The sequence below is a fragment of the Petaurus breviceps genome, unplaced genomic scaffold (assembly GCF_028583685.1).
Source record: "Petaurus breviceps papuanus isolate PSGF00001 unplaced genomic scaffold, PetGlider_PUasm1.0 182, whole genome shotgun sequence".
Classification (NCBI taxonomy): domain Eukaryota; kingdom Metazoa; phylum Chordata; class Mammalia; order Diprotodontia; family Petauridae; genus Petaurus; species Petaurus breviceps.
The window spans coordinates 4,056,712-4,083,551 of record NW_027185786.1 but is presented as its reverse complement, the minus strand read 5'-3'; the positions used below and the strand labels follow the sequence as shown (position 1 = coordinate 4,083,551).

Sequence of the window (26,840 nt, the reverse complement as noted above, 5' to 3'; positions counted from 1 at the left end):
TGGGCTTCTCTTTCCAGCAGCACACTGTGGCAGGACCATTCAATCTGGTTTATTCTGGAGTGTGGAAGTGACCCTTCCTTTGCCCCATCCTGGCCACAGGGGGACTGTGTTCATGTGGCAGCTTGAACAGGTACTTGGCTAGCAAGACTGAATTCAGGCTTTTGGGCAGCTTGTATCTCAGTAAGCATGGATGACTGAACAGTAAGATGCAGCTGTGTCTGGCCTTAGAGGAAAGCTTTTGAGTTTGAGAAGTCTAGGGATCCGGGGTCTCTTTGGTGGAATTGACCATTGGTGGGGAAGAATATCACTGACAGGGAGAGGAGCTCAACCCTCAGCCAGGCTTATCAGAAGACATGGTTCTGGAGGGAATTATTTTAATATTGCAGTCATGCAGAAGAGCAAAACGGCTCCTTAGGGGTGAAAACGGCTAGAGTTCATATCTTGTGCAGGGATTGGCAAGGAGTCCAGTGTGCGGTGGAATCACAGAGCACATGTGGGGGGGGGGGTGGGAACAAGGTGTAAGATGGCTGGGAAAGTAGGAGGAGTCCAGGTTATGAAGGGCTTTGGATGTGAGACAGAGGATTGACATTTCCTCCTGGAGCTGGTGGGAAGCCACCAGAGTTTACTGGATAGAGGGGTGACATGGTCAGACTTGGGCTTTGGGAAGATTGGTCTGACATTTGACTGCAGTGAGCAACCTTAAGGCAGGGACACCAATGGAGAGGCTATGGCAATAGTCCAGGTATGAGGTGATAAGGGTAGTGGCCATGTCAGAGGACAGAAGGGGGCAGTATATGACAGATGATTATAAAGGCAAAATCACTAAGACTTGACAAACAGATTGCATATGGGGGTGGGCATGAGAGAGAGGAGACAAGGATGATACCTAGGTTTGTGACAAGGAGGGTAGCAGTACCTGCCACAGTAGCAGGGACGTTTGGAAATGGGGAGTGTTTGGAAAGGAAGAAGATTTCAGTTTAGGACAGGTTGAGTATAAGATGTCTGCAGGATCTTAGCCAGTTCCAGATAGTTAACAGGGAGTTAGAGATGTGAGACAGGTCAGCAGAGAAGTTATGGCTAGATGAGTAGATTTGAGAATCATCAGCATAGAAATGACAATTGAATCCATGGGGTTGAATGAGGTCACCAAGAAAGATAGCTTGTAGGGAAAGGCAAAGGCAGCCCAGGGTAGAGCCTCGGGGGGTACTCACCATTATTAGATGGGACCTAGATGAGGATCCGGCAAAGGAGACTGAGAAAGATCAGTCAGATTGGTGAGAGTAGAACCGAGAGAAGTCAGTGTCACAAAAACCAAGAGGGAAAAGAGTACTAAGAAGAAGAGGGTGGTTGGCAGTATCAAATGCCATGGGAGAGGTCAGGAAGGACATGAATTGAGAAAAGGTCACTGGATTTAGTGTTTAGGAGGTCATAGGCAACTGTGGAGGGATCGATTTCTGTTCAGTGATGAGGTCAGAAGCCAGATGGCAAAGAAGTAAGAAAAGAATGAGATGAAAGGAATGGAGATGTGGACTGTGGACAGCCTTCTCAAGGAGTTTAACCATGAAAGAGGAGAGATAGCGGCAACAGCTAGAAGGGTTGCGTGGGCCAAAAGAATCTTCTGAGGACGTGGGAATGATGGGCATGTTTGGAGGCAGTGGAAAAACAACCAGTAGACAGGGAGAAGGCAGCGAAGATCAGTGAAAGCGGTCTGATGGGGAGTGCAATCTGCTGGAGAAGACGGGATGGAATGAGATCCCTTGTGCGTGGAGAGTTTGCCTAGGCATGGAGGATCATGTCTTCATGTGAGATGAGGAGGAAGGAAGAATGGGAAGCTCTTGATAAATGTTCTCAATTTTTTTTTCAGTGAAATATGAGGCAAGATTCTCAGCTGAGAGGATGGGAGGAGAGGGAGTGGTTTGAGGAGGAATGAAAAGGTTTGAAGAAGCCCACTGTGGTGAATGGGAGAGTGAGTACTTTAGGGAGGTGTAAAAAAAAAAAAATTGCCTTGCCACAATGAGGGGCATCAGTTATGTAAATTCAATTATGAATATAAATTTGTAGAGGACCCGGTCAGCACAGTTTCAAAATTTTCTCCAGCTTTGTTCGGCAGCATATATGTAGGAACAAATATGGTAGGCATAACCCAAAGCTGAGGTTGGGTAGGGTAAGACCAGTGTTAGGATGAGGAAGCAAAGGCCTCCAAGGAGTGGGGAAACTGTAGCCTCCAGGCCACATGTGGCTTCCAGGCAGTAGGTCCTCACCCTACATAGCCTGGCCTCAACATATCCTTCCAGCCTCATTAGACATTATTTCTCCTTGTGTACTTAGTGATCTAGCCAATCCACTCCCCATCTACATCTCCTCTCTCTGAGCCTTAGTACTGGCAATCCCACATGCCTAGAATGTAGGTCTCCTTACCTCTACCTCAGAGTTCCCCTCTTCCTTTCAAATGCAGGTCAAGAATTATCTTTGGCATAAAGCCCTTCCTAATCCCCCCAGCTGCTATGCCCTCTCTTCCAAACTACCCTGTATTTATCTAATACTTTGAAAATGCCATCTTCTCCTGCAAGTTTTCCCAATCCCTCTTAACCCTAATGTATCGCCTCTGTTGACCATTTGCAATTTGTACTGTATACAGCTTGTTTGTATGTATTTGTTGGCACGCTGTCTTCCCCATCAGACTGTTAAGTTCCTCGAGGCTAGGGACTATCTTTTGTCTTTCTTTGTACCCCTAGCACTTGGCACAGTGCCTGCCCATGGAAAATGTTCAATAAGGATTTATTGACAAAAATATATTTGTATTTTTAATTTTATATTCATATTCTCTCTCTATGTGTACAGATACATATATGTGTATATATGTAAACATGCACTTACGTACCTATATACACACACACACACATATAACTAGCACTTGTCTTCCACATTAAAATATAAACTCCTAAAAAAAATTTTAAGAAAAGGGGTGGCTAGGTGAAACAGTGAATAGAGCACCGGCCCTGGAGTCAGGAGGACCTGAGTTCAAATCTGACCTCAGACACTTAACACAAACACAAAAAACTAGCTGTGTCACCTTGGGCGAGTCACTTAACCCCAACTGCCCTACCTTCCCCTTTCCAAAAAGCAATAAATAAATAAATAAACTCCTTTTGAGTACAGATTTTTAAATTTTTTTATTTGTATCCCTAGCACTTAGCATAGGGTTTAGCATATAATAGGAGCTTAATTAAAACATTTTGATTGACTGCAGAGTAAATAAATAACTGTCCCATACCTGATTCATATTGTATACTGAGTACCCTTCTATTCTCCTTCTTGAGGAGATATGAGACTAGTCAAAGGTTTAAGTCATTTTCTTCAGGCCACTGGAGTATGGATATAAAGAACCAAAAAGTATGAGAAAATGAACCTCATCCCTCTCATTAGAGGTCAGACTCTGAAACCAGTCATTGCATGCCTGGATGGGTCTCTTGAGCCCAGTGATAGAATAAACTGTCACAGAGGGAAAGCAGTGGTAGACGTAATCCAAGAAAGTGTTTTTAATTAGATTTCTTCAGTAGCCTTTTATCTTCATGATTATGCTCTCTGCTTAGCCTACCATTAAGATTAATTTTTATTCCCCAAATACAAAGGAAAGTAGTTCTGAAGTAGATTGGGTAGAAAGGTGATGTGAGCTTGGGAGTCAACATTTGCCACAGGAAACCCACAAGTAGGTCATTGAGAGATGCATGGAAACTCACAGAAGACTAGCATTTTAGAGCCCAGAGACATTACTAATCAGCTACTATCAGTCATCTTATGTTAGGGTGGAACAAACATGGGATTAAGTCAAAGGATTTGGGTTCAAATCCCTACTCTGCTTCTTCTATCTGTGTGATCTTGGTTGAGTTTCCTTACCCCTAAACCAGAGATAAGAATGTCTGCAATACCTACGTTAGAAGTTTATTGTAGGGAAAATGTTTTGAAAACCTAAAGGTGCCATAAAAATTATAAATAATTGTTCTTATGAACAATTACAAAGATTGACAAATTGAATGCAGTGGAATTCGAAAGAATAAGCTTGAGCCCTCAAAAAAGAGAGACAAAGAGACACCTCCCAAGTAGAACCAGGAAAATAATTTATATAATTATAACAATAATGTAAAGAAAATATCTCTGAGAGACTTAAGCACTCTAATTAATGCTATGACAAGTCATGATTCCAGGCAATTCCATTCAGATGATGAACCATGCTGCCTGCATGGACAGACAGGGGATGGCTCAAGGCACAGAATGGGACATGTGCTTTTGAACATGACCAATGTGGGAATTGGTTTTGCTTGACTTTTGCATATTTATTACAAGGTTTTTACTTTTTTTTCAGTTAGGAAGAGGGATGGGAGGTAAAGTCAGGACCAGAATGGGGTTCCAAAAATAAAATCAGAACAGAAGAAAAGCCAAAAGGAATTCCAGATAAAAAAGACAGCCTTGAAAGTTATATCATATAATTGTTATTCGTAATAGCAAGTTGAGCATGACAGAGAGTCATAGTGTTGGATGTCATCCCTTCCTGTTCTATAGTGTTTATGGAAATGCTCATTTTATTTGCTGTTTGACGAGTCCAGTTTTTTTTAAAGGAAAAAAGTAACAAAGCAAGTGTGACAGTGATGGGGGGGGTGGATGAGAGAGACACAGAGAGAAAAACAGTGAGACAGAGAGAAAGAGACACAAAGAGAGAAACAGAGAGACAGAGAAGAGACAGAAAGAGATAGATACAAAGAGAGAGAGAGAGGGACAGAGATAGAGAAAGAGAGAAACACACGGAAATAGAAAAAGAGAGGGGCGGCTAGGCGGCGCAGTTAGTAAAGCGCTGGCCCTGGAGTTAGGAGTTCGGTTCCAGCCTCAGACACTTAACGCCCACACAAAATACTAGCCACGTAACCTTGGGCAAGTTACTTAACCCCAATTTCCCTCCAAAAGGCAAAAAAAAAAAAAAGAAAAAGGAAAAGAGACAGAGAGAGAGAGAGAGAGAGAGACAGTGGGATAGGGATAGAGAGATAGGGTCACAGAGAGAAAGACAGTATGTCACAGAGGGACACAGCTTTGAGGAAAGTAACCTGAGTCCAAGTGCCAGCCCAGAAGAGAGGAACAGTCCCGAAGATGTAGCCAGCAGAATAAGGTCTGCCCCCAGAGGGACCATCGTGAGGACACCCCATCAGGGTGAGCTTCATGGGTCACAGGTTCCCTAAGTATTTGTCTCTCTGTTAGCACACTCTGAAGCATGTCCACACATGGCAGTATGTCATTATGGGAGAGTTATAATATTTTGTTAATATTAGTATTATGATGCCACCTCAACAAATGTCTTTGAGTTAATTCCACATAATGTCAGATTTTTGGACGTGTTGATAAGTTTTGAACTATTTTTATCCTCTTTCTTTTAAAAAAAATCTTTGTTTTAAGAAATGAATAAGGAGGGAGGGGAAGGAGGGAAATTTAGGTGATTTACAAACAAAGGGTATCCATAAAAATGACATAAAACCAGCTACAAAGACTGAGCTCTAAACATTCCCTACCTGAAGTGGGCCCCCAAGTTAAGCTCTGGAGCAAAAGGCTTGTCAGAGACAACTGTGGTGCCCTTCCCCACAGCTTCAACAGGAATATGGTAGTTGTTGCTGTACTGAATGGACAAAATGATCACATCTTTGAAAGGCAGCATGTCATCCAAGTTGGCGGTCACCGTCAGCAGCACTTCGCTTTCTGGAGGAACTACGCCTCCATCTGGGGAAATCTTCCAGAGGGACTTTTTGTTAGCCTGCAACACAAGATCAAAATGTTCACAGCCAAAGGACTCTTGTGCTTCCATTTGGCATATGTCAAACCTTAGAGGTATCATATAAAGGAAATAGCAAAGCTTGATCCTAGAAGGAAACCATTTTTTCAACAAAAGTGATTAGGGCAATCTTTGGAAATGAAAATCCATTATGCAGTGATGGTGGAAGCAAAGAATAATCACAATTTTTAGACCTTCCATAAACATTAATTCAAATCCTTGTTCTCTAAATAGAAGATCTTCAGCCAATAATCACTAAGTTGTTATGGAGGAACCAAACCAAACAAATATTGACATTCCCATGATAAATGGAAGCAGATGATATAAGGAAGATGCAGCTAAATGGAAGGGAAAATAGTAACTATTAATTAGCATTTATAGAGTGCTTTAAGTTTTATAAAGTTCTCTACAAATATTATCTCACTTGATCCTTACAACAACCCTGGGAGGTTCGTGCTTTTATCATCCCCATTCTATAGAGGAGAAAACTGAGGCAATCAGGTTAAGTTCTTGGCTAGGATTGCACAGCTAGTAAATATCTGAGTCTGTATTTGAATTCAGGTCTTCCTGACACTAGGTCCAGTGCTCTATTCAATGCACAACCTAGCTGCCAAATTCACCTTAGAAAGGCAAATGGGGAGATATTAAAGAACAGTATGAAGAGTGAACATTATAGCTTATTACTTAACATTACAAAAGTGAAGAAAAGGACTTAATAGTCGAGAAATAATTGGTCATCAAAAAGTTAGAGCAAAAGGTAAAAACATTGGCTTAGACTGTCACTATTTTCTATGGAAGTTTAAACAATTGAAAGCAGTTGCCCACATGAGAAGTTCAAAAAGAATCCAAAATTACCTAGCTAAGGGGAGAGAAATCAAGTACAATATCATGTTAGAATCAAAGCTCATCTGGAATCATCCTCATTATAGAGGATGTTGGTGGAAGGTGATAAGAAGATGTGCAGTGGGGTCTGCAGACATCTTTGGCTTGAGATTTACCTAAAACAGGTTATTGTAAGAACCTTAGAGGTAAAACAAGACTGAAGCAATGAACTTAAGAGTTCTTGATTTTTTTGTGTATGCTGGACACCTCTGGCAGTATGGCAAAGCCTGTGGATCCCTCAGCTGGATATTGTTGTTAAATAATTGAAGAAAATGGTAAATTTCAATTAGAGGTTAATGGAGAAAAATGCATAATCTTTTTCCCCATCCAAGTTCATAGAACCCTAGAAATCTGTCTGTAGATAATAAATCCATGGACTCCAAGACCTCTTATTCTATGGGGGCCTAGTGTCATCATCTGTGACTATGAAACTACCACATTTGGTCTCGCCTTAGTTTCTGATGTACAATATAATAACATTAGAATGGGACTTGAGAAAATGGCATCAGGAAAAGCAACTGGATCAGGCCAAGTACAAATAGCAGAAATCTGTGCTGAAAAGTGACACAGTTTTGAAAGCATTAAGGCATCAACCTTCAACATATCTAAAAGATGGGACTTGGGAAAAATAATAGATGGCATTTGCACCAAAAAGAGATCAAGGGGACTTTAATAACTCCCACACAACATTCCTACTTTGTCTCCATAAAATTTTCATATGAGAATAACCTAGACAGGTGTCAGAGGCATCTTCGATGAAAACCTGGGAATGGAACAGCTTGACTTTGGCACTCAGTTGCCTGCAAAAGACTGTATCATCAGAGCATATAACTGACTAAGCAATGTTGTGAATATAAAATTCCACCTGGTTTAGTGTTTAAGCACTTGGCTCAGTAGAACAAAACATGGCTTCCCAACCTCTTCTCCAACAAGGTACCGATGTCTACACTCTGGCCTTACAAAATGCGTTGATGGGTGGAATCATGGGGACTTTGTTCAACAATATTCTGTCAATGTTACGTGAGAAACAGAACAGGGACATGTGAGCCTGTCAAAGACATTTGGCTTTGTCATGGGGCATGTCCTCTGCAGAGTCCAAGTGGAAGTTTCTCTATGATGCTTCTGTTTGGATGGTTATGTTGGGGACCTCTTCACCAAAATCCATGACCACTTAAAAGAGATCGGCCTAACAATTCATATGGCAAAAATGAAATGGATGAAGCATAGACATTGTACTTGGCTGTCCATTGAGTTAGTCTATCTAGACATCTGCATTAGGTAGGCACCAGAGATGAACAAGAAGCTGGGACTAGAACGGAACTTAAAGAAAAGAGTGAGCTTGATGGCATTTGGTCAACTTCACTGTACTTTCTTTGTTCCTAAGTTGCTTCCTGACACAAAACTCACCTTTTTACACTAATATTTAAGACCACAGGTAAACCAAGGGGAAATATAGGAATATATGAATAGAAGAAAGTGATAGCCTATTACTAATGATGACCTGTGCACAAGAAGTAGAAGAGGAAATAACATTTGGGAAATGAATGACTGAATAGGGAAGAGGGTCAGTCGTGTAGAGAAAGCAAAGGATAGCATATGGGCAGTTTAAGTACTGCGGTGATACCTATGGAATGTTAAAATATTCAGAAGGAAGTCTAGCTTCTCTTTAGACTATTTACAGGAGAATATGGTTAAGAATTACACAGGCTAGAGCCAAGATGGCAGATTAAAGGCAGCCAATAAGCTAAACTCTTCCAACATTCCCCTCCAAACAACATTAAAATAACACCTCAATTCAAATTTTGGTGTGGTGGAGCCCATCAAAAGTTGGGGTGAGATATTTTCCTGGCCCAGAAAAAATTAAATGTAGGCAGGAGAATTCTGTGACACCAGGGTGGAGGTCTTTCTGAAGTACATGCATGTGGTGGTGGCAACAGTGGCTGCAGAAGCAGCAGCTTCAGGAACTCTCAGCCAAGAGAGAGTAAGGTGGGCGGCTAGGTGGCGCAGTGAATAGAGTACCGGCCCTGGAGTCAGGAGGACCTGAGTTCAAATCCGGCCTCACACACTTAACACAAAAACTAGCTGTGTGACCTTGGGCAAGTCACTTAACCCCAACTGCTCTCCAAACAAAAAAGGAGTAAGGGAGTCAGACAACTTAGAAAGAGATTACAGTGGACCCCTTACTGGCACTGGGTATAGCCGGCATTGATTAGCAACTCTATTGCCCATATGCAGTTCTGGGTTGCAGAGAGGAGAGCTAGTGGTCGATCACAAGGGAATAGGAACCCTGTTCACAGTACCAAAGCAGAGAGGAGTCCTACTGTGTGCAGCTGCAGGGAACCAGGGGCCCTTCCTTGAAAAGACCAGAGCGCAGTCCAGGAGAGCAGGGACCACACCTCTCTGAGGATCATGCCACCTTGAAAGCACTAAAAACTTGCAGACTCCTAGAATTATTTCTGAAAACAGCAGCATTAAAAATGCTTAAGCTTGGGACAGTGCCTCCTCAACCTCAGGTGAGCAAAGTCCAACTTTAACATAAAGTCAAGAAATAGGCTGGGGAAATGAGCAAACAACAACAGAAAGAAAGTAACCATAAAAAAGCTACTATAGTGGCAGGAAAGATCAAGACATAAACTCAGAAGAAGAAAAGAATGTAAAAACAGCTTGAAAAAAAGCCTCAAAGAAAAATGCTAATTGGACCCAAGTCCAAAAAAATCCCTGGGAGTGGTGAAGGAAAATTAGGAGAAAAAATGAGATTGGTACAAGAAATTTGTGAAAAGAATTAACCACTTGGTAAAAGAGGCAAAAAAAAATATGAAATAAAATACCTTAAAAATATAATTGGCCTAATGGTAAAAGAGGCACAAAAATTCATTGAAGAATTCCTTTAAAAGCAGAATAGGTCAAATGAAAAGGAGGTAAATAAATTAATTGAAGAAAAGAACTCCTTAAAAAGCAGAATTGACCTTAAATTAATTGGCCTTAAAAAACAGAAGTAGAAAAATAGGTACTGAAGAAAATAATTTCTTAAAATTAGAATTGGGTAGGCGGAAGCTAATGATTCCACCAAACATCAAGAAACAATAAAACAAAGTCAAAGGAATAAAAAAGATAAGAAAATGTGAAATATCTCATCAGAAAAACAACTGACAGGAAAAACAGATTTAAGAGAAACAATTTAAGAATTATTAGACTAGCTAAAAGTCATAATCAAACAAAGAGTATAGATAAAACATTTTAAGAAATTATCAAGGAAAACTACACCAATATCTTAGATACAGAGAGAAAAATAGAAATCAAAAGAATTCACTGATCAACTTCTGAAAGAGATTCTAAAATGAAACTCCCATAATATTATAACCAAATTACAGAGCTCCCCGGTCAAAGAGAAAATACTTCAAGCAGCCAAAAACCAAAAACAAAACAAAACAAAAAAACAATTCATATAATATAGTGGAGCCTTAGTCAGGATCACACCAGATTTAGTGGCTTCCATATTAGAGGAGCAAATGGTTTGAAATATGATATTCTGGAAGGCAAAAGAGCTAGGACTACAACAGAGAATATCCTACCCAGCAAAACTGAGCATAATCCTTGAGGGGAGAAATGGATATTTAATGAAATAGAAGACTTTCAAGCATTCCTGATAAAAAGACCAGAGCTGAATAGAAAATTTGACATTCAAACAGAAGACCAAGACCCAAGAGAAGCATAAAAATGAAAGAGTAACCATAAGGGACCTAATAAAGTTAAAATATTTACATTATTATATGTGAAGATAATAGATGTAACTCCTAAGAACTTTACAATTATTAGAGCAGGTAAAAGGAGTTAATATAGACAGAAGACATGGGTGTGAGTTTATTATGTCGAAATAATTTTCCCAAAAATATGAAAGGGGGAAGAAAAAAGGATGCACTGGGAGAAGGGGGAAGGGAGAGGTAGAATGAGGAAACATTTTTCACATAAAAGAAGTGCATAAGGAAAAGCTTTTACAATGGTGGGGGAAATTGGAGGTGGTGTCAGGCGGTGGTTGAATCTCACTCTCATGAGAATTGGTTCAAAAAAGGAAGAACATATACACACATACATATTCATGTATGTATGTATATATGAACATATATATGCATACATGTTTGTATGTGTGTATGTATGTGTTTATACCCACATACAACTCTCAGTTGTGTGTAGAGATGTAACTTAATAAGGAAATGGGAGGGGAAGGGGATAAGAGAAAGGGGAGATAAAGGAGAGGCAGTGGTTAGAAGCAAAATAGACTTTTGAGACGAGAGAGAGAGAGAGAGAGAGAGAGAGAGAGAGAGAGAGGGAGAGAGAAAAAAGGGGAGAAAGGAGAAAGGGAGAGAGAGAGAGAGAAAGAGAGAGAGAGAGAGAGAGAGAGAGAGAGAGAGAGAGAGAGAGAGAGAGAGAGAGAGAGAGAGAGAGAGAGAAAAGAAGAAACAAGATAATGGGATGGAGGGAAATATATAGCAATAATAATTGTGAATGTGAATGGGATGAGCTCACCCATAAGATGAGAGCAGATAGGAGAATGGATTAGAAACTAGGATCCAACAGTATGTGGTTTACAAGAGACACACTTGAAACAAAAAGACACAAACAGCATTAAAATAAGGGGCTGAATCAGAATCTAACATACGTAAGCTGAGGTAAAAAAAAAAAGGCAGGGATAGCAATCATGATCTTAGACAATGCAAAAATAGAAGTAATTAAAAGAGATAATCAGAGAAACTTCATTTTGCTAAAAAGTACAATAGACAATGAAGTAACATTAAAAATTTTACAGCAAGTTTCTCTGATAAAGATGCATACTGGGGGCAGCTAGGTGGTGCAGTGAATAGAGCACCAGCCCTGGAGTCAGGAGGACTTGAGTTCAAATCCAACCTCAGACACTTAACACACACACACACACACAAACGCACACACAAAACTAGCTGTGTGACCTTGGGCAAGTCACTTAACCCCAATTGCCCTGCCTTCCCCCCTCCAAAAAGCAAAAAAATAAAAATAAAAAGATAAAAATGCATGCTGAATATAGAACAGTGTCAAATTTATAAAAATAGTAGCCATTGCCCAATTGATAAATGGTTAAAGGGTATGAACAGGCAGTTTTCAGAAGAAGAAATCGAAGTTATATATAGATATATAAAAATGCTCTAAATAACTATTGATTAGAGAAATGCAAATTAACATAACTCTGAGGTACCACCTCACCTCCAGCAGAAATGACAAATGCTGGAGGGGATGAGAGAAAAATAGTCACGCTAATAAACTGTTGGTGGAGCTGTGAACTAACCATTCTGGAAAACAATTCAAAAGGGCCATAAAACTGTGCTTACTCTCTTACCCAACAATACCACTACCAGGTCTGTATAAATCAAATAAATCAAAGAAAAAAGACCTGTACACACAAAAAATATTTATCCAACTCTTTGTGGTGACAAAGAACTGGAAATTGAGGGGATGTCCATCAAATGGGGAATGGCTGAACAAGTAGTGGCATATGATTATGATGGAATAGTATTGTTCTGTAAGAAATTACAAGGGGTGGTTTCAGAAAATCCTTGCAAGACCTAGATCAACTAATTCAAATTGAAATGTGAAGAGCTGGGAGATCACTGTGCATAGTAACATCAATGTTGTAATGATGATCAGCTGTGAAAGTCTTCACTACTCTCATCAATACAATGATCTAAGACAATTCCAAAGGACTCATGATAAAAAAGATGCTATCCACTTCCATAAAGAGAACTGATGAACTCTGAGTGCAAATTGAAATAAAATTTTCTCATTTTATTTTTTTGCTTTTTTTTGGAAATGACTAATATGGAAATATGTTCTGCATGATTTCACATGTATAAATGACATCAGATTGCTTGCCTTCTCAGTGGGTGGGGGAAGGGGTAGGAAGGAGGAAGAGAATTTGGAACTCAAAATTTTAAAAGAAAAGAATGTTAAAAATAGGGGTGGCCAGGTGGCGCAATGAGTAGGAGCACCGGCCCCAGAGTCGGGAGACCTGGGTTCAGTTCCGGCCTCAGATACTTAACACCAACACAAAAATAACTGGCCATGTAACCTTGAGCAAGTTACTTAACCCCAGTTGCTTAGGGGTGGCCAGGTTGTGTAGTGAGTAAGAGTGCCGGCCCCAGCGTCAGGAGACCTGGGATTGGTTCCGGCCTCAGATACTTGGTACCCACACAAAAATAACTGGCCGTGTAACCTTGAGCAAGTTACTTAACCCCAATACAAAAAAGGGCAAAAAAACCCCCAAAACCAAAACAGTCACTGCTCTCACTAGGGAAAATAACAAGCAAACAGCTATTTACAATCAAGATATATAGCATAAATTGGAGATAGTCAATAGACAGAAAACACTAGTATGCATGGGGATCAGTAAAAGCTTCTGGTAGAAGGTAGGCTTTCAGCTGGGACTTTAAAAGAAGCAGGGAAACAAAGGTGATTCTGCTCCCATGAGAAAAAGGAAGAGTCAAGATCCCAAACTACCCTGTAGTCCTAGAATGAGTCAGTTAGAAAACTACCTTAAAACAACAACAACAACAAAAATTTTTGGAAGATCTAAAGTTTGATTTGAAATATAGCTAAACTGTCAGCTTCTTCTAAATGAGAATGTGTTTGCTTATTCATATTCTTCATTCCATCAACACTGACAAATGGATTATAATAAATGTGTACTAGAATTCAAACAAAACAATAATGAGGCATGTAGTATCCCACCAAGATGCTACTGGCCTTTCTTAAAGAGACTTCTTGTCATTTATATTCTTTTTTAAATTAAATTTTATTATTTTCAAAATCAGTATAAATCCCCTCCCCATCCCACTCTACCTCAGTTGAGAGTGAAAAAATAGAAACTCTAATACAAACAGGTATAGTAAAGCAAAACAAAAAACCACACGTGTGCATATATATAGATATACATTTCACTTTACATATACATATACACATATGAGTAACATATATCTATGCCTGTATGTATATACACTCTAATATATATATATATATATTAGAGCATAAGCAGTTTGTCTTTGTTTGGTACCTTCTGATTATTCATTCATGTTTATCTTTTTATGTTTCTCTTGACTCCAGTGTTTGTACTTCAAGCTGTCTTAACCTAATTGATCTTTTCATCAAGAATACTTGGGAAATCTTCTATTTAAATAAAGGTCTGTTTTTCTCCCATATGATTGTACTAAGTTTTGTTGAGTTAGTTGTTCTTAACTATATACCTATATCTTTTGCTTTTGGAATATTGGATTCTAAATTCTTTATTATTTTAGAGTGGTGATTGCTAAGTTGTATGTGATCCTCACTGTGGTTCTGCAGTATTTAAATGCTTTCTTTCTGGTTGCCTGCAGTATTTTTTTCTTTGACCTGGAAGCTCTGCATTTTGGCTATAAACTTCTTTGTAGTTTTCATGTCAGGGTTTCTTTCAGGAAGTGACTGGTGGATACTTTCTATTTCCATTTTGCCCTCTTGGTTCTAAGAGATCTGTACAATTTGCTTTTGAGATTTCTTGAAATAGAAATAGTTTTATTTCATTTATGAAAATATTTTTAAATGCTTAAAAAATAAAACTCTTGCATCATCTCTCCAGGAATCCTTGTTGAATTTGTTTCCGAGCTGTGTTTGTTTTTCTTTGAAGTTTTGCCTATAAATATTTTGGAGTGATTCTCTTCTTTTGGGTTTGTGACTTGACTATCGTTTTTTTTTATAACCAAAATGTTTTTGATGGTTTGTTCTAGTCTGGTTCTTGACTTTGAACCTGATGTTGGTTGGATTTCATGCATGTCTGCAGAGAAAGTCAATGCTGGTCTTGTAGTTGTTTTCTTACTGGGTGTGGCATTATTCCCGGACAAGGAGGACAGCTCAGGCTGGGGCCTGCATGCTTTCAGTGCTCCCAAAGTGGTCTGATCCAGGGCAGTCTGATTTCTTCCCATCCTGGTCTGAGCTCTTCAAGTTGCTCACCCAGGTTTAGGGCTGAGGAACATCAGATTGATGCTGGGTTTAGCCATTCCTACTCAGTTGGACATCTCTGTTATTTAAGTGAAGCAATTGTATTTGGTCTTGGATTCCTGTCCTGATCATTCCTCTGAGGCTTTAGACTGGGATAGAAGACTGAAACTGAGACCCCTCTCTGTTCCTGGGGCCCAAGCCACACAGCTACTGCTTGCTTCTGGACTTGTTCCTCTTTGTCCATAGTCTAAAGCCTTAACCACTCTTTACTACCTCTAGGCACAATTCCTCCCTTCAGTTCTTCATGGATTTATAACCTGGAACCTGGTGGTAAATGACACAGAACCTGGTGGTAATTGACACAACTGTCCTATACCTTACACAGGTTTACCCCTTTTTGCATGGTACACAGATTCTCCTTGCAGTGGAAACTCCTGGCCAGACCTCATCCCCAGAATGCACAGACTTCTGTCTGTCTATGCCAACCTAAGCTGGGAAAATAAGTCATTATGATTTTTTTCTTGGATTTCCCCATTAGATTTTGGTTTGGTAAATGTTCTAGATCTGTTTGGAGGGTTTTTTGGTGAGTTGTGAAGTTCTGTTTTCACTTGATATCACAAGATATCTTGTTTACCTTGAGGAGGGTGCCACCTGTAGAGCTTGAATTGCTTCTTGCTTTCTTTGGCTTTCACCCACAACCTGAAGTCTCTCTCTGTTTCCTTAATTATAATTTTACATGCTGATGTTCAAATAATAGAGCCCAAACAGCATTATAGCACCTGGAATCACAGATTAAAGCCTTGCACATTTCCTTTGTTAGCTAAGCTTGAATAAACCGAACAAAACTCCAATTCCATAATTTTATTCCTCTCAATGAAATTCTGCACTTGAAAATCCCAAAAAGTAGATCTAAAAGTAGAGGCAATAGTTAATGTCTCCACCCTGTCAATGACCAATCCTAGAATCTCCTTAAAGGAGGGGGCATCTCTAGCACATGTCAGAAAAGGAATTCTCCCTATATGAAAAGGAAAAGTTGGCGGCCCTGGAGTCAGGAGGACCTGAGTTCAAATCTGACCTCAGACACTTAACATTTACTAGCCATGTGATCTTGGGCAAATCACTTAACCCTAACTGCCCTACCTTCCCCACTCCAGAAAAAAGCAAAAAAAAAAGGAAAGTTGGGATATCATCTTCAGTGGAGCTACCATATTGGCTAAACTATCTCTATGAAGATTTGGAAGACATAACACCCTACTTCTGTCTTCAACTGGTCATAAAGAAATATTCTTTAACACATTTCTTTTGGATATGTGAGTTTTCTATATAGGCTTCCTCCTTTTTTCCCTTTTCTAGCATACATAATACTGAGTTACCACATAATGATTCATCTGGAGAGGTCTTTGCTGTCAAATGTCAAAAAAAAAAATCCAACACAGTACTCCAATCTAGTAAGTGGTCCCAATTTGTCTCTAAATCTATATATCTAGATGTGATCTTTACCCTGAGATTCAGGATAGAGATTATATTCAACAAAACATTTTCAAATCCCCACTATGTACAAAGCATTTTGTTCAATAATATGGATCTAAAGACAAAAGGGAATGTTAATCCTTGTCAAAGAGCTGACATTGTACTAAGGAGTACAATGTATACACAGATCAATAAGCATAAGATCATTTCAGAAGGAAGGAACAATTAGAAGTAGAGGAATCCGGTTAGCATTTTCATAGGTGGGACTTAAGCTGAGTCTTAAAGGGAGCTAAGGACTTGATGATATGAGGAAGGATGGCATTCTAGTCATGGACACAGCCTGTGCAAAGGTAGAGTAGAATGAGAGATAGAATGCTAAATTCAAGCAACAGCAAGTGAGTCAGTTGAATTAGAATAAAGAGTACATAAAGAGAAATTATGTGAAATAAGTCTAGAAAGGTCACCTAGAGTCAGAAGGGCTTTGGACACAAAGGTGTAGTGATAACTACAAAGGCATACCCAGGATGGCTGCTAGCATAGGTTCTTAGATCTGCTTTACTAGGAAAGATAACTGTTCAAGGGGATCAACAATATTTTTGAATTACATTCATTAGTTCAGGGGAAAAATCAGCACCCTGAATTTCAGAGAAAATCTAAACAAATAAAATAGAGAAAATACAAGCAGGGCTTCTGTCTGAGAAATTAGTACAGTTCAACAGACAGATACAAATGTCTGACCAAGGCAATACATACATAGTTACCAGAGAAAGAAGCACCAACATCTGGGTTTTCAAAGCCGGGGGGTTCCTTAATGGGGGTCTCCTAACTACTACAGAGTCTCATCTGGTCAAATCACAAGAATACTCTTCCAGTGAGTGAGTCCCAAAGCAAAATGTTACCCTCAGAGTATATATACCCTTTTTAGAGCTAGAGGGCATAACAACCCTTGTGACTCAGTGCCTAATTAGAAATTAACAAAAAGTGTGAAAGCCTTCCTACAAGCAAGCCTTCCCTAAGCAAGCTTCCCTTAATGGGCTCCATGTGAGGCCTACTAATGGGAGGGGAACATATTATATCCCATTAACATTACAAAAGGAGAGGAGTTTGTATTTTGTCATAGACCATAAGCAGCTATTAAAGACTCTTGAGCATCGGAGTGACATGATCATACTTGTGCTTTAGGAAAATTATTTTGGGAGCTATGTGGAAGTTGGATTGGAAAAAGTAAGAAAATGGAAGTGGAAGACTAATTGGGAAGCAATTACAATAATGCAGATGAAACGTGATGAATGACTAAAGTAGGCTGGTGGCCATGGGATTGTAAGGAGGGGAAGAATACAAGAGATGTTGTGGAGGTAGACTCATGATCATAGATTTTGATCTGTAACAGACCTTGGAAGCCATCTTGTCTAAGGCCCCAATTTTACAGATGAATAAGACTCTGGAAATCAGTCCTGCATTTCCAGCTGCCTCTTCTATAATAGTTCATAATTATTATTGTTGTTGTTGATCTCCAAATTGATGCCTCACCAATACAACAAATTCAACAAACCCAAAGTTAAACTTGTCTACTTTCATGCATTTGCTCCTCATCTGAAATTGTATATTTCTGCTCATGAATCCACCAGCTTCCCAAACCTGGGTTTGAAAGTTTGGGATCACTTTTCATCTTCCCTCTCCCTCATGATGTTTATCTGATTGATTCCCAAGGCCTGTTTGTTCTTCCTCCACAAATATCTTTGGCATCCCTTTCCCCCTCCTTATCCATGCTGCCATAGCCATTGTTCAGGCCTTCACCATTTTTCAGAGGGGACTATTGTAGTAGCTTCCTAACTGGCTTCCTTGCTTCCCACCTCTCCCTTCTTTAAAATTTCCTTTTTATAATCTTCCTAACTCATGGGTATGAGCAGGTCACTCCTTTGGTTAAAAAGGTGTAATGGCTTTCTATGTGGCAGAATATAAAGGGTTTGATTCCCCCCCCCCAACTGCTTCTTGACATTTACAGGATCTCTATTCTGGACAACCCTCACTCACTTGCTTCTATGCGTTCAACCTGTTGAAATGTTTCTTCCTTCCAGGTCCAGTTCTAGAGATGTTTTTTTTATGAAGCTTTTCTTACCTTTCTGCAATGGCAAAGTAGTATTTTGCTCCCTGTTTCAGCTATTCAAGTACCTTTGAGCCTTATCTTTGATGTGTCAAGTCTTTGTTGGAAACAGTATACATTTGTGGTGCCCTTAATAGGCCTAAGAGAGTTTGGAGACCTTCTGTGCCCTTAATAGGCCAGATGTAATCGCATGGAGCCCACAGTGGGAGCAGCTTGCCAAAAGAGTGAATAGAAAGAAGCAGAGCAGATAAAACTCGCGCACAAACTGGGACTAAGCACAACTGAGAGGGGGAATGCTTGTGGTGGTGGCACCCCGTCTATTCAGTCTGTGTTGATGTTACTTTGTCAGACAGAAGCATTCTGTCTGTTGGTTTGTGTACTTTGTGAGACAGAAGCACTCTGTTGATTTGTGTTGATTTCTCAGACAGAAAATGAATTGAGATGATAGCGCTGGTGATGTGTGTAAATATTGTTGTAGCCCTGTTGAGCTTTGTTTTTCCTAGAAACAGAAACTGTGAAGAAGTGGAACAGTCCCTGTGAGCTGCAATATGGAACAAGGGGAGAGAGCTGCCTACCTGTGAATCCAGGCAAGAGTTGGAATTGTGGAAGAGGAGCCATGGGGTTTGGAAGTCAGCCTCCAGTTCAGATGAAAGGGAACTTTACTTGGGTACTCAGTGCTGACTGATGATATTTTAACTTACTGTTACCTAGGGGTGGATGGCCTTTGTACTTTCCACTACCCCTTAAGGATGACTGGAAGCCAACCTGGAGTCAAGATGAAAGAAGACTTGACTTGGATACTCTGTATTGATTGAGGAGATTGTGACTTACTGAATGATGTTTTGTCTAAAACTATGTGGCAGAATATAAAGGTATTAGTAATAAGTTGTTATGTTATATTGTAAATGTTGTGCTTTAGTTTCTTGAATGTTTTGCTTTAGTTTATTGCTAAATAGATAATTCATTATACTATGTGATTAGATCCTTAAAGTTATTTACAGCAGCAGTCCTCAGGAGAGCTGCTCGTGATTGGCTATATACCCTCCAGATAAAATGATCTCCCTTTCCTCAATTCTTCTCAGAACACCTTGTTATTACTGCATTTTACTTGCATCATAGCTATTTATACTTACTGTCCCATTAAATTTTGAGTCCCTTAAGGGCAGGGATGGTGTTACTTTGCATTTTTGTTTCTCTGGTGCCTTGAATGACCTGTTGAACACAGTAGGTGGTTGATAAATGTTTGCTGACTTGAGTTAGAGGTTAATGTGGAGGTATGATATGAAAATCTTACAATATGTCTTGCCAAACTGAATCATGCACTTAATAGAAACTATGGATTAACCAACTGTGTCTTTAAATAATGGAGTTACAGAAGTGACATATATAGTGATGAAAAGAGTTCAACAAATATATTGAATATTATGCTGGATAGACTTGATCCAAAAAGAATTTGTATAGGTATATGTATATATTATACTATAAATTCATAAATGACAGTAATGGAAACATTCTGAACCTTAGGTTCATAGGGTTGGAGCTGGAAGGGATCCTGAAACTCACCTCATCCCATCCCATGTTATAGAGAAGGAAACTGAAGCTCAGTGAGATCAAGTGACCTGTTCAAGGTCATATAACATTAATTGTCAAAATTGGTCTTAGAACTCAGAGCCTCTGAATCTTCTCACTATACCATGTAGCGATTGTAAGAATCAAGTTGTTGGGTTTTTTTCAAAATTTTCTTCAATTTTTTTTACCCTAATTGATTATGTACAAAGACATTCAAGTATTAAGAAAACAATGAGACAAAATCTCTGGTTTTCCAAATCACCAATCTCCATTTGTGTAAAATATGATGCTTAAATATTAGTAACACTAAAGGCTGCATTATTGACTTAAAGAGGAGGGCAGAATTTCGTGATCTGCTAGTGTGTGCAAAGTAGAATGGTCCAGTATTCTGACAAGCATCGATTTCAAAATGATCCTTCCTAATTCAACTTCTTTATCCATCTGCAACACTTCTATCTCCAAAGTGAAAACTTGCAGTACTTTCATATTGTGATGAAAACTGTTATAAAATTCCAAATTTAATGTATGTCATATTTGAAAATAGATACATTTAGCTCTGTTTCTTCTGTAGTTTGATAGAGTCTTGTACAAAGTATACCTTAAGGGGACTGGCTATAGTCATCCTTTCAATCTATGGGTTTGAATATCCATGTATTTATATCTAAATATTGAATCTACAGTCTGATCTGAATAATGCTCTCATTCAAAAAAAGTATGAAAAGAGATTTAGCAAACCTGAATGAACCATGTTTCTTTTTTCTTACTTCTTTTACTACCTTCAAATCTTAGATCCTAGGTTAAAAGAGTTCTTTAATCTACTGGCAGACATATCTCCTTTCCTCCACATTGAACTTGGAATTTAGTGCTAAGTAATCTCTAGTGCAAGGTAGAAGGAGGAATATGGCTTTGGAATAGAGTTACATGGAGACCAGGCTCTAGGTTCTTTTCCAATCACTAAGAAGTCAAATGGGTAGGAGAGGCAGCTAATTCTCATCTATGACCACCCAAATTTTAGCTTAGGACCACTCTATTTGGTATCTCAGGGAATTTTCTTTTAAAATGCCATATTTGCTTTCTTTTCCATTAAAAAAAAAACTTCCATTCAAAGCCACTGGAAATATGGAGATTCTGTTTTGTCACACCCCTTCCCCCCAAAAATCATTCCAAACAAACAAACTTATTTTCTGTCTCTGGTCAATAGTTCAGGTCAATTCAGTGAACTGTAACAACCAAGGGACTGTCGCCTATTCTATTTCCAGTCAGGGTATATTAGTTTGAGATTGACATATACTATTTCTTTTCTGATTCACCCTGACACAGGATGTTGGTCTGGAATGGAGACATGATAGCTGTTCTCTGGAAGTGAATAGGCAAGTCTTTCATCTGATGAAGTTTATTAATCAGTGCTTGGCAAGAAGTCAAGTAGCGGAGCCCAGCACAGCATGCAACATGGCAGAGGAATATCAGATAGAATCCTGCAGGCTATAACAAGAGGATCCTCCTGCCTAACCCAAACTCCCCAGCCTGGCGACTGTGCAGATTGCTTTTGTTGACAATTCTCCTTTCGGATTATGTACAGCTAGGAGAGGGTCTGCTCTACGTTCTTTTTTCTTCTTTGTTCTATTTTATATATTATTCTAGGTAGAAAGTCTTTTTTTTACTCTTTTAGAAGAATGCTGAGTTAGTGGGAGCTGAAAACTCCCCTCAAATGTCATCTCTTCTTCTTGATGCTTTGCTGATTTCCAGGTTACTCATCCCTGCAGATTACCAGTCTGCTTCACATTCACCGCCCTATGCTGTACTTGGAGTGGGCTCCTATAGGCCAGAAAGAGCCTTTTCATCTCAGAAAGCATCAAATACTAAAAATCAGGGCTTGAGTTTTTGTTTTGCTGATTTTTAATCTTAAAGTGATGGAGAAAATGCTAATGCTGCAGGTTAAATTTAAAAACCAGTTGTTAAACATTTATCAGAATAGCACTGTCCTCACTCTTTCCATTGATTTCTTTTAGCAAAGTCCTTGCTTTAGATCTAGACCCATCAACAACCAGTCAGTCAACAGGTATTTATTAAGTGCCTAATGTGTGCCAAAATCTTTGCTAGGCACTGGGGAAAGAAATAATAAAATAAAATATCCAGCATTTATATAATGCTTTAAGATTTTCCAAGTGCTCTTACAAATATTATCTCATTTAATCTTCAAAACAACCCTGAGAGGTATTATCCCCAGATAAAACTGAGCCAGAGGTAAGTGATTTTCCCAGTGTCACAAATGCAGCAAGATTTCTAATGGGGACCACACCACAACATCCTCTTTCCCTCATCTCCATGATAAACAACATGCATCAATTATTCCAGTACTCTGGGTAGTGACTCAATAAAAAATTCCTGACTGACTCCTGCCTATGTGTGAAAGCAGAAAGTACCACTACACATCAGCACACTCCCCAAACTGAAGCTCACCATTCCCAAGATGAAACTGACAGTTATTACAAGTTTTCTCACTGGATTATTTTGAATACTTATTTTGGGATTCAGGGATGCATGCTATTGTTTACACATTTTAAAAACACAAACACAATAACACAGAGTGTGAATGAACTGACAGATTTGCTATTGTGTGTGTTAATGATTGTGAAGCCCAAAAAAGATTTAAAAAATATATTGTATATGAAAACACCTCATCTTTCAACTGACATTCACAAAAAGTCTTTTTTCAGAGAAATGAGAGTAAACAATAATGAGAAAGCAAACTTCAGAGTCAGAAATAGTTTCTTTTCTCTTGTCCTATTATTCTAGTAGATAACAAGATTCTTTAATCAACCAGAATAAGTCACAGAAAATAGAAATCAGTGAGGTCTGTATGCTTAGCTCCCTATCATCTGCCTCCCCCCCTCTTCCATCCCATTTTATCTAAATAGTCATGCCTCTATCCACATGTCTCTCATCTCTAAACTGAGCCACTACAAGAAATACTCTGAATAATGCATTGGAAACGGAACTAGAAGAAGGGCTCTGCTGAAGATCTGGGATATACCAGAGCAGGCAGAGGCTAAACCAAAGAAGCTAGATCCGGCTAATTATGGTTTCAGACAAGTAAGTGTAGCAGCAAGCACCCTAGCATACCTAGGATGGCTGCTAGCACAGGTTCTTAGATCAGCTTTTCTAAAGGAAAGAAACTCAAAAGGAGTTAACCTTAGTTTAATCAAACATATGTCATTTACCTAATTCAGGGGGACAAGTCAGCACCCTGAACCTCAGAGAAAATACAAACAAGTTATAAGCAGACAAAAAAACACACAGAGAGAAAATAATACAATTCAACAGACCAACAGACAGAGGGCTTCTTGCTGTCTGACTATTATATACATACAGTGTTAGTTACTAGAGACAGAAGCACCAACATCTGGGTTTTCAAAGCCAGGGGACTCAACAGCTGCCCAGAGTCTCATCTAGCCAAATCACACAGCTCTTCCTAAAGTGAGCCCCAAAGCAAAAACTCACCTTGGGGAGTTTATATAGCCTTCTTCAGGGTCAGAGGACATTACAACTTCCATGACTCACTGCCTAATTACAAAGTAACAAGTATGTGCCTTCCTGAAAAAGAAGCCTCCCCTAAGCAAGCTTCTCTTGTTAGGCTCCTAGTGAGACCCATTAAGGGGCAGGAAAGATCTCTGAATTCCCTAGGTCTATTAAGGGGCAGGGAAGATCTTCAAATTCCCTTATCATTATACTGAGGTTGAGAAAACTTCAAAAGAAATCCTAATATCTTTCTCTTTGATGGCAACTTTCCCTTCTGGCAGTCATGTGTCTCTTTTTTTTCTAAATTTTTAGTCTTCTTTTGAGGCCCCAGATCCCTGTTTGTGCCTCCTTACCTTTTTTGTATTTCAGTAGCAAGGAGAATAACTAGGAATTGGATGATGATGTGGAAAGATCTATGTGAATTGGGCTTTCAAAGCCAGTACCCATTCAGTAACTATTTTGATGGTTTATTATGCCATTTATGATATTATCCTGCCTTTGCAATCAAAAGGCTCACACACAGCAGCTTACCATACAGCTGCCTTTTATCATATCATATATACTCAAATAATGGCTGCACTGCTAGTTTTGCCAGGGCAGAAATAAAATTCAGTCATTGCAAGAGCATGGCAATTACATTACCATGTAATGTTAACTTTACCATAAATACTGAAACTGCAGGATGTGAAAGCCAGAAGGAATCTTAGGGAACATCTAGTCTCCTTTTTTCATTCGCTAAATAGGGCAACTGGGGCCCAGAATGGCGAAATGATTTGTTTGCCACCACATGACTTGTGAGTGATGTCCACAATTCCTTCTGCACTCATTGCCCCCACTAATTGTCTCTTCTCTTTTAACTTTCACAAAATGTAGAGAACTCATCTAATGTGTTAGTTTATTTACCTTCCCCTGTGAGGTCCTATAGACCAGGAACTATAAGGGGTGGCAGTGTCCCCCTCAGAGCTCAAGCACTGCTTCCAGTCTCAGCACCCAGTGAAGTAAGCACCTTTTTATGAATACCAGTCCACCATGACAAACAGAAGACCAATGGCCAGACCACTTGACCCAAAGGGGCAGGTTAGCTCCAAATCCCTGGGAACTGTGGATTCCATTGGTCTTTCTACCAAACCTCTGTGAAGTCATCAAGGGGAGCCTGACAATAGCTTTACAGATTATTCAGCTGCCAAGTCCTCAGTAGCCACAGCTACTAAAAAGCCAGAAAGGAAAATCCTCACCACCAAACTCCTTGGCACTCTCAAATGGTAATGTCAAAAACAGATATGGCTTTATTGATGGAAAATCCACTAAAGAAGGTATGAAACCAACTGATTTGCTACTGTAGCCTAATGAGCATGGGTTTTCTCATCTGACTTACAAGTCAAATCTCTTATATATGTTGACTGAAATCTCTTCTACGTGTCATCTCTCCCTATTAGAAATGTGAACTCGAACTCCTTGAAAGAAGGGGTTACCTTGCTTTCCTATTTGTACCTCCGGCATCCAGCTTAGTGCTTTTGTACACAGTAGGTACTTAAATATTTTTTTCATTCATTCATGTTCAGCTCAGAAGTGCTTAGTTGATTATTTTGATGATGGTGATAATGTTAACAGCAACGGAATCATTGAGAAGACAAATACATTGAGTGGATCATAAAATGGAAGATAATCATAGGATCATATATTTAGAGCTTGAGGGGAACTTTCAGACTGAGCTCAACCTTCCCATTTTACAGAGGAAGAAACTGAAGCACAGAGCGGTTTAAGTAAGGTTAAACCTTACATAAGGTGGGATTTGAACTCAGCGGGTCTTCTTTGCCTGAGTTGAGTGCTCTCTCCATACATGAGGCTTCCATTCAGTGTTAAAAGCTGAAGAGCGTTCAGGTTTCTACCAAGGGAGATTTAAAGAAGCCCTGATCCACAAAGGAAGAATGTTATTTAAATCTGACTTCCCCTGAGCTTTCTGCCTGAACCACAGACCAACTGGGGAGATAACAAAATAGAATAAGCAATTCGCCAAAGGCAATTAACAGGCAGCATGTGCTGAATGAAGATGGAGGGGCTGGCAAAAGGGGAAGAAATGCCAAGATGGCTTCCTTTTAAATTCTAGGTAGCTCTGAGGACAAAGAACCCCATCACTTGCCTCTCATTTGGACATTTCTGTTCAAACTAATCTTATTTGATTGTTGGAGCTGCCAGTAGGAGTCCAGCGAGGATGCTGACCTATCACTGCTCCCCAAACTCCATTCAAAGTCTCCCTGCTTTTGGTGTGCACAACAATCAGTTTATCCTGCTTAGAAAGGCTGTGCTTCATCGTTCAGCTCTTCAGAGAGAGGGAGAACTTTCTTTGTTGGTGGAGGAGGCTCACAGCTACCTGTCATGCAGAAACCTCTGCTGTAAGAAGGTGAGGTCTATAACAGAGAGACCACATCACTGGATGAAGTCATATAGGATGGTTCTAGAAGAGTTCTGCCCATTTTAGAGATCCCCTTGCTTTTATGCAATAAAGGAAGAGATGTCTACTGTCCTGTCCCTGGGCTGCTTTTATTCTTTCCCTGTTCCCCGATACTTCCAAAATTTCTTCCAGAGACTTTAATAGTAAAGAACTGACTCTCCCTCCCTTACTCCAAGAAAGAGTAACAGGCGGGGTAGGGAGTGGTGGCTTTCATAAGTTCCTACATACATGGCAGTGGCCTAGGCACTATACAAAGCAAGCTAATTAACAAGGTTTAGTAGCTTTGTAGGAGCTTAATTGGAAGGAGCATCGACTCTCACTCAGGAGTCTTGGCTGGGTGCTAATCCCAAGTCTGTTACCATGTTATGATTTTGCTCCCTGGGCCTTGGTAGACTCATTTGCATAATGAGGAAAATAATTCTTACCTCACCTACCCCCCCCCAGGGATGTTATAAGTATAAATGAAAGCATTGAAATTGCTCTATAAATGTAATGTTTAATATCAAGATATAGCATTATAGTCTAAATACTTATATTACATAGATGCTTCTTTAATTTTCACTTCAGAATTGTAGATAGAGCTATTTCTTGGCAGAACCTATCAAAAAGAAACCGGAGAAGTATAAAAAGATCATAGGTCTTGGAGTTGAAAGGGACCTTAAGAGATTAAAGTCAACCTTTCAACCTTTTCTTTTTATAGATGAGGAAATAGATGAAGCCCAGGAAAGCTAAGTAAAGTGACTGTGGTCATTTAGGTACTAAGTAGCATACAGATAAGTAACTGTCATAAATTTTCTTCATAGATGCTTTTTAGTTCAAAGGAACAACTAAAGACATAAATTTTTTTAGAGCTGAAAGACACCTTAGAAATCAATTAATCAGCAGGCTAAAAAATAGGTGTGCTATCTCCATCTGATTACATGGAATTCTGAAAAGCTCTTGTGTACTTCTAGAAATATAATTTGTATTCTAATTATCTATATCCATCCATTCATCTATCTATCTATCTATCTATCTATCTATCTATCTATCTATCTATC

General features: G+C 39.3%; 1 protein-coding gene across 1 annotated transcript in view; it reads right to left on the bottom strand.

Annotated features, from left to right (window-relative positions):
* HYDIN (HYDIN axonemal central pair apparatus protein) overlaps window positions 1-26,840 on the bottom strand; it is a 421,862-nt gene that overhangs the window by 211,355 nt on the left and 183,667 nt on the right. Inside the window, exon 17 of the mRNA XM_069087496.1 lies at window positions 5,556-5,794. Within this exon, the coding sequence (XP_068943597.1) occupies window positions 5,556-5,794 (239 nt within the window). The remainder of the gene's footprint in view (window positions 1-5,555; window positions 5,795-26,840) is intronic.